Source organism: Aedes aegypti, chromosome 1 (genome assembly GCF_002204515.2).
Source record: "Aedes aegypti strain LVP_AGWG chromosome 1, AaegL5.0 Primary Assembly, whole genome shotgun sequence".
Lineage (NCBI taxonomy): Eukaryota > Metazoa > Arthropoda > Insecta > Diptera > Culicidae > Aedes > Aedes aegypti.
Window position 1 is genome coordinate 60,153,232 of NC_035107.1, and position 9,410 is coordinate 60,162,641.

The 9,410-nt window shown below is 40.4% G+C and overlaps 1 protein-coding gene across 1 annotated transcript in view; it reads right to left on the reverse strand.

The window, feature by feature from the left end:
- The window catches only part of LOC5576074 (cytosolic endo-beta-N-acetylglucosaminidase), a 49,114-nt gene extending 42,762 nt beyond the window's left edge, over positions 1 to 6,352 (reverse strand). Inside the window, exon 1 of the mRNA XM_021857634.1 lies at positions 6,173 to 6,352. Within this exon, the coding sequence (XP_021713326.1) occupies positions 6,173 to 6,200 (28 nt within the window). The 5' untranslated portion in view covers positions 6,201 to 6,352. The remainder of the gene's footprint in view (positions 1 to 6,172) is intronic.
- Positions 6,353 to 9,410: the final 3,058 nt, after the last annotated feature.

The following is a 9,410-nucleotide window of genomic DNA, read 5'->3' on the forward strand; positions in this document are numbered from 1 at the left end:
TAGGAGTTTCTGGAGGAATCTCTTGAAGAATCCCCTAGATAAACCTCTGAAGGAAATTCTGGTGGAATTCCTTAACAAGGAATTCGTAATAGAAACCCAGAATAGCCCTAGAGGAACCTTTGAAAGAATTCCTGATGGAACCCCTGACAGAACTTCTGATGGAATCCAAGGAGGATTTTATAATGCAATCTCAAAAGTAGTTCTAATGGAATCCATGGAAGAAATTCTGATGGAATCCCTGCAGAAACGCCCAATGAAATTGGGAACATGAAGAACACTTGATGAAATCCCTAGAGAAACTCTTGATGGAATCATTAGAGAAACTCTTGATAGAATTTCTGTAGAAATTCCAAGTGGAATCTCAGAAGGAACTCAAATGGAAACCCTGAAGAAACTCCTGATAAAATCCCTAGAAGAACACATGATTAAATCCCTGGAGGAACTCCTGCTGTAATCCCTAGAAAAACTTTTGATGTAATCCTTGGACGAACTTCTAATGGAATCTCTGAAGGAACTCCTGCTGAAATCCCTGGAAGGATTCCTGATAACATGCCTGGCGAAACTCCTTGTAGAATCCCATGAAGAAATCCTGATGGAATTCCTTGAGGAACCCCTGATATAATCTCTAGAGGAATTCCAGGTGCAATCTCTGAAGGAACTCCTGATATCCGGGATTCCACGTGGAATTCTTATATGAACCCCTGAAGAAATCTCTTTAAGAATTCTCCTGATAAAATCCCTTTGGGATTCCTGATGTAAATCCTGATAGAATCCATAGTGGAATTCCTTATGATATCCCTAGAAGAAATCCTGATAGAATTCCTCGAGGAACCTCTGATATGATTTCTGGAGGAACTCATGACAAAATCCTTGCAGGAACTCCAGGTGGACTTTCTAAAGGACTTTTTAATGGATTCCTTGGGAAACTCCTGATGAAATCCCCAGAAGAACTCTGATGAAAGCTACTCCTTATAGAATCCCTATAGGAACTCCTGATGGAATCTTCGGATGAATTTCTAAAGATATTCTGGAAAGAAATCCTGATGGAATCATTGGAGGAACTCCTGATGAAATCCCGAGAAGAACTCCTGATGGAATCCCTAGAGGAACTCCTAATGGAATTCCTGTTGGAATCTCTAGAATAACTCCTGAAGGAATCTTTGGAGAAACTTCCGATGGAATTGCTAGAGAAACTCCTGATGGAAACCAGGTGCAATCCCTGAAGAATTTCTAGAGCAATTCCTGATAAAATCCCTGGAGAAATTCTTGATGGTATCCCTAGAAGAACTCTTAATGGAATCCCTAGTGGAACTTCCGATGGAATCCTTCGTGGAATTCATGATTGAATCTTTAGAAGTACTCGTGATGGAATTCCAGAACGAAATCGTGTTCAATTCCCTAGAATAACTCCTGATCCCTAGAGGAACTACTGCTGGAATCCCTGTGGGAACTTCTGATGGAATCCTTGGAGAAAATTTAGTTGGAGTTCCTGATGGAATTATCGAATCCAGGAGGATCCTCATTGTGGATAAAATCTACACGTTTTATGGACCAAAACACTATAACAGCAATTTATCGGTGAGGTAAACGAATGTTGTGTTAGTGAAAGCATAGGGTAACGGTCGTATTTTGGACCCCCTAAGGAAGTGATGTTAGATTTTTGTTCCAATCAATAAGTTGCACAGCGTAACCAACTTGAATAACATGTCAAAATATAGAAAAAGAAACTTCGTCTACGAGACAAAAATGCCCATACGGTCATGTACGATCCAAAATACGTCGAAAATAATTGAATTGTGAAGCACTGTATTTCATTATTTCGGACACACCAATACATTTTGGACCCTCAAACTATATATTTTGGACACCAGGCATTTTTTATTGTTTGGCGACTAAGTCCACGACACTGGTTACATAATATGCTTGGCCATAGTCTCTTCAATCGATTGACAATGGAAAACCGGAGGAGTTTTACGATTTTAGTTCAGAAATTTGAAAAAAGTTTATGTTTACATTTGAAAAATTTCTGACGGCTTCAATTTCGGTGTGTAACGTGTTGTAACGGTTGCATGGATGAATCGATTAAATTAAATTAATTTCAGATAGAATAAACACATTTTTTATGTAGAAACGGTTGATGCAAGTGCGGAATAGTCCTATCATTCCAAATGGCATGCGAATTGAGTTGGTCTTTATAATCAAATTGGTAAATGTGAAGGAAAATGGCTCAGGGGGTCCAAAATATATTGGTTACCCTACGTTTTGGCGTTTCTTTCGGAATCGTATTATCTTTGTTTCATAACTGTGGTATGGGTTTCAATGCCCTACAGTTATGAATCAACGCTTCTGAGAATACGGTTGACATTTTATTTCATACGGATGGAAAAAAATATACTTAAGCATCCCGGTCAACCAGTCAGTGATTTTCGATAGCGATCGATACCAATTTGTTTTGAATTGTTGGAGATCACCATCGTTGGACAAAGATCTATAAAGAAATCTGAAAACTGGTTGGTCGGGATAGGTATTATCATTGATTGCGATGCTGTGCAGATTTATTGTTTACGTAGGTAAAATGTTTTTTACAAAATTGCAATTGTATTTGATGAGATATTCCCGTTTTAATCCAACTCAGATCCATATCCGTTTGCTATCCATAACTGAGGGATGACTACATACTGATATCAGGGTTACTCACATCAACTCCGGTTGACTCAAGCTGCGTCGAAACAGGTCTTCCAATCGCGTCACATCAAGTCAGTCAGTGACATATCTCCGTTGAGGTAAGTCGCGTTCGTTGCGAACGCCACATTAGCATTCCGAGTGATTCTTCCACAATATTATAAGATGGCTGACAGTAACGGTAGCCCTTTTTGTTATATGTCAATTGTTTATTTACTTATTGCTGTTCTATTGAAATGTATTTAATTAAATTGAAATTCATTTAAATAATTACCAACAAAAGTTACCTGGGCATTATGAAAACCTAAATGATACGAACGATATTCAGAATTGCATGCAACTTGTCTATCCGTAGAGAGGTAAACCTCTTTGGCTAGGGAACCCCGAACTAAAGAGTCTAAATTATAAAGAGACGACTCATATTCAAAATAAATCAGCTAGCAACTATGCCGAATCTATTACGCAGCACTGCCAATGTTGAATCCCACGCTAAAAGTGAGTCACAGGTTTTATGTGTTGAATTTTCACAGGTTTGGGTAACGAATGAAAAATTGACTGAATGTGTGGAAAACCAATGTAATGATAAGAGCATTCTTTATGCAAAGCATGAAAATTGCAATCGACACTCATGTATTCAGAAAATATGCTACTTCAGAAGAAGCAAAATTTTCGTGGACGGCAACATTTTTGTGTGAGCCGTTTTCAGCTTGTGTGAAAAAGTTTTTGACAAGTCTCCTGCTCGATTGGAATGACATTGACAGTAAACTTGGAATTCCAATTGGAACATTTCGCTTCTTTGCTTATAGTTTCTTTACCCCGAACTATAGCTGCACGAACATGATTAACGAAGACCGATGAGCTTCCGTTTCCTGGAGCCATACCAGGGTGTCCTATCTGAGGAGTCGCAGAGATCGTGGCAGATGACGGATCGCGAAGTAGTGTAGATTCCGTGGTGTTGTACAGTTAAACCTCCATGAGTCGATGTTCCATTACTCGATATCGACTCATGGAACTATACTAAAAATTAAATTTCATGGTTATTATGATGGTCCCCTCAAACAGCTTTCCATAGCATTGCTGTTCCATGACTCGATATTTCCATGAGTCGATGGTCCCTTCAATATCGACTCATGGAGGGTTGACTGTAGTTGTAAGTAGTTGAACGTGAAGTGTACTTTGACTCGTATTAATTGTCCAACCGTATTCCCGTGTAGGCTTTGTAAAGATAGCTAGTTGTGCGGTGAGAAATTGTGCGAGTGCACTTCAGCCATAGAGTTCAAAGGTAAATGACTTCGAATGTGTGTCATATTTGTACTAAGTATGTCAGGCAAAAAGTCAAGCATGACTACCGCTTTCTCGCCCCAAAAATAGAAACCGCAAGTAGGGGAACTGAGGGTAATATGCCCATAGGGGGCAAAACGCGCCACCATCGATTTGGACGAACGATGTGTTTTAGAATGCTTTTTTTTCACCCTAGATCATAGAAAATTGATAAAAATGCTTTACCTAATATGTTTTGATGTGTTTTTCTCAACCAAATCGATAAAATCGTATAAAAACGTTTTTCGCTGTTTTCGTTGCAATTTTATGCGATTTGCAATATCATTTTTTAGGTCGATAAATACCCAAATTTCTGAAACTATTGCCGAGAGCGAACTTGTGCACTGTCATAGTTTGTATTACGTGCAAAACATATGTTAAATTTGCCCTCAAAACACTTATTGAAGGACCTAAACTTTAATCAACTCTGGGGGCAAAACGCCCACCCCTATTTCGTAACACCAAAACAGCCGTTTGAATTCAAATTCTACCAAACGTAATGCCACGTTGAAGTTACGCAAAAATTGAAACCTTACAAATGTACATTTTTCGCATCCGCATGTATACTATTATTAAACAATAACATCTTAACAAACGCCCGGATGTATGCAACACATATTCAAGCATGATTATGTGCGTTCGTTTACAGCATGGCTAACGCCGAACTCAAGCGGGGCATTTTGCCCCGCAAAACAATACATATGCAGTCAAGCAAGCATTTTTTTTAAATTAATTTATAAACCCCAGAGAAGTTGAAATGGATAGCTGTTTCTACTATTGGGTAGAAAACATGTTTGTCTATCCGACCATAATTAAAATAGAGCATAAAATAATGTTTTTCACATTCAAAATCGCTGTTCTCCTTAACGTGGGCAAACTACCCCCAGTCCCCCTACATCGCACAAAACGCAGACCGAGAAGCTTGCTCCGCTTCATCCATCTGCGTTCTGGCACCAAAGTTCGCAACGCACTCCAAGCACATTTCCGTCCACCAATCACAAAGTCACAGATATTCAAAATCATAACGATTAAGCCTTCATATGACTAGTTTTGGTGCTGAAACCTAATCGTCCCATATACTGTTTCTGCGGTGGCCATTCCGGTGCTTAATATGGACAAGAATAACCAAAAATGTTGCTTTTTTCGATTTGATTACTTTCATATACAGTTGTGTTCAGAATAATAGTAGTGAAAGCCGATTTTCATACAAAATGCTCAACTTTGGCGTGCTGTAACTTTGTTTCCATATGAGCAATCGGCATGAAATTTTGGCAGTGAACTACAAATATACTCAATTTCATTATCTCAAGATTTGAAAATATTCACACTACCGGCTAAAAAGTTAAGCACCAGGTGAAATCGCTCAAAATAATAGTAGTTTTAATAATTTTAATATCTGCTTCATTTTGAGTTTTTGAATTTTTCTTTACTCATCGTTTTAACCATTTCCACCCAAGCTTTATATGTATAAACAATCCAATTTTTTACAAAATTGTTGCTGTACAAAAATTTACAAAAGAAAAACTACTATTATTTTGAGCGATTTCACCTGGTGCTTAACTTTTTAGCCGGTAGTGTGAAAACTTTCTAAATTTATGATAATGAAATTGAGTATATTTGTAGTTCACTGCCAAAATTTCATCCTGATTTCTCATATGGAAACAAAGTTACAGCATGCCAAAGTTGAGCATTTTGTATGAAAATCGGCTTTCACTACTATTATTCTGAACACAACTGTAGCTGGTCGGCTATGAAGCACCTGACACTAAATATTTGTGCTTTAAATATACGGATTAATTCGAGTAATGGAATTTATGGATTCCGATCAGTTTCGATTTGAATAGCAGAAATTGAGTAATTTGACATTAAAAATTTGTTGTCTGTGATAGGAACAATTTTCTTACTTTCACCATTATTATTTCATAAAGTGTTCCTCAACACCGATTAGTTGTGTTCGCTTTGGTGATTTGGAACATTTTGCCGTGGAGTTCATCACATACTTTGTTTTGCAACGTTTGAGCAGAGTAACGTGAACAACTACACAAAAGCCGTCTATCGTAAGCTGGTTTTGTTTTCGCAGTGCTATCAACATAAACATTAGCTCGCACTCTGTCTACAGTTTCCAGTCTATTTTTTTGGTTATCCTCCTATTGAATTATTTACAACAAACCTTCACAAAGTTCAATTTCACAGTCCATCACAACCGACGATGCACTTCACGGGTTAATATAGATATTCAAACTTTTTTTCCGTTCAAGAAATCACTTCTAACACTCAAAAAACAGAAACACAAATAAATCCCCGCACATCAGCTGTGCTGATAAAAAAAACCACGATTGATAAGGATGGCAAATCATCAATGTCATTATAGACCCAGCTGTCATCGAAAACTGCGACTAGCTGCGTGTTGCAAAATTGATCAATTTGGTTCGTTTAAAAGTATATTTTATAGACTAGTCGAATTGTTAGCTATTTTGTTGGCGTTTTTGTTTATTGCATATTAGTAACAATTAGTAACAAAAGATGTTTATGAAAGTATTCGGCATTATTCATTGGATCATTATTGAGACATTATTTTATATTTTTGTATCCGAAGAAATAAAATTTAGTGAAATTGTGCGGCTGACATTTCGAATGTATAAATGGCACAGTCGATATTACTCGAACTTGGATCCGTTTTTGTTCGTTTATTGCGAGTTGGGTCAACTTTGACCCAAGGTTTAAAATCGAAAACGCTTTGTGTATACTGAAGGTCGAGAATTCGATGCTAGTTGTTGGTTTTTTGTTTGTGTGATCCTTCGTCATTAGTCAGAGTATATCGTTATATTTATTTATTTGATGGTCAATCAATAAGCTTGTCAGATATCATTTTGATTTTATAATTTCTTAACAAGATATTGCTCTACACATTTTTGTTTTGAATTATTTATGATCCTCTATTTCTTTTCTCCAACAATCCAAAAGCTGAGTATAATCATCATGAATTGACTTTAGAACAACAAACTATGATTTGGTTGAGCGGCGTGCTGTATAGTTGGTCTTGGAGATTGGAATCCAAGTGGATAGCCAGTGGTGTTGAATCCGCTGCTCCGGTTGTTGCTTCATTGGAACGATGCTTGAGCTGGTTGGAGAGCGATCTGATGAGCTTCTTCCGTCTATTCCAATCGTCCAACGGCACGCTATGGTTTACTCTATCGATGACCTTGATTATTACGCCCTAAGCCCATTGCCACTTGGTGTTGCTGCGCTAGACCTTGGCGTAGACCATGTCGCCTTTTCGGAAGTCACGAGGAGTTGCGCCATACTTCCGGTTAAACTGTTCGTCATGGCGTTGGCTGAGGACCACTGACTTCGGTTGGTCGTGGTGGAGGAGATCGAGCACCGTCTTCATGTTGCGACCAAGCATTAGCTGTGATGGAGTCCTGCCATTCAGAACACGACTAGGAGTGGTTCGGTAGACCTGGAGAAACGTCTGGAGTGCTTCTGGGATGCTTTCCACCTCATTGATTTTGCGCAACGACCTCTTGAAGGTGCCACAAATCTCTTCGCCTGGCCATTGGACTGCGGGTGGTGCGGCGATGTTTTGAAATGTTGAATTCCGTTCTTTCTGCACAAAGCCGCGAACTGTTCCGATGTGAACTGCGTTACGTTGTCGGAAATAATGACGTGGGGAACGCCAAAGCGGACCAACAGCTCGTCGAGGAACTCAGTTACTACTGATGTTGTCGGGGATCGAATGATGCGAATTTCCGGCCACTTTGTGAAGGCGTCTACCACTATGAAGAAGTGCAGACCGTTGATTGGGCCAGCGAAATCGATGTGAATATGTTCCCATGGAGATTGAGCGAGTGGCCACGACTGTAGAGGAACCTTGGGTGGTATCTTCGAATGTGTGGCACAGCTTTCACATTTCTTGACGAAATCAGCAATGTTGTCATCGATCTTCGGCCAATACACGTAGCTGCGTGCAATAGCTTTCATCCGCTCCATTCCCGGATGTCCTCGATGGAGTTGCTTGAGAATCCGCTAACAAAATCTGTCCGGGATCACCACCAATGTAGCACTTTTCTTCCATCAATAAGGATCCGAAGCTTGAAGGCGATACGTTGCGATACGCACTACGTTGAGAATATCGTCCTGAAATGTGTCCACTCCTTCGAGATCGTCAACCATGTGTTCATCAACTGCTGGAAGGCCCCGGGAGCGGATTTTACTCCTGGTGCAAGCCGGTTGAAACGGAATAGACCTCGATGAGTGTTGATTGTAAGCAGCTGCTTCGAGTCATCACTCAGGACGATGACGATGAAATACCGGCACCCGTTGAGCTTGGTGAAGATGTCATCAGAAACCAGTAGCGGGAAGTGGTTGGGTTCCAGGGCAGCATTCAGTCCGGTTGAATAATCAGCACAGATTCGAACTTTACCTCATGGCTTCTTCACTACGATGATCGGAGCCGCCCACTGAGAGAAGTCTACTGGCGTGATGATTCCAAGCGATTGAAATCTGTCCAGCTCCGCATTAATCTTCTTTATGGACGTGAAAACGGGTTTGGCATCGGGCTTGAGATAAAGTATGACCTTCCTTTTATTGTAGTGTCCGAGGCCTTGGTTAAACACTTCGGGATACGCAGCTTTGTACCATTGGATATGATTGACTTGACCAGCGGCAACGTGGACCTGGTTGCAGATAGTGGGGTGTCACAGCTTGAATAGCTCGATCCAGTTCAGACCGAACAGGTTGATGCATTTGTTGATCACGTAAAAAGTTGCGGGTTTGTTGACTCCTCCTAGCTTGATTGGGTATCGGAGCTTATCAAGTAGATGAAGAGCGTCACCCGACGAAGTCCGGGCAGTCCGTGTTATGGATGTCAGCGTTGGCGAGCCCAGGTTCTTCTTCCACTGCTTCTTTGAAACGATGGTGATGTCGGACGCAGTGTCCAACTGTAGAGTGACTTGAGACCCGTTGATATCCACCATTAGGAACGTCCTTCTTGATGGGAGATTCCCGCGTGCACTTATCCGTCGTGTTGGCCTCAAACTTGGATAGTAGTCTCGTTCGTATGTCTGCGTCCTTCGAAGATCGGAGCACACAGGTGAAAATCAAGCTTTTGAACTGATCCGCCGTGATCTTGCTGAGCTCCAAGTCTTCACAGCATCGGTTGACCGTCCCAGCGTACGTAAGAAAATCGTCTGCGTCGTTTTTCGAGAGCTGGAAGCACTGGTACCGCTTGCTGAACAGGGAGATTCGGACACTGAATAGCGCTGAAGCTTCTCAACAGCAATCGCTCTTTTGCCGCATCGTCCAACTTTGCTCCGTCCTTGAGGAAGACGTTTTCGTTTGATAATTGGTCGGCGTTAAGTCAGAGTGGACCAAGCACAAAATTTGGGAAAATTGAAATATTCTGTCAT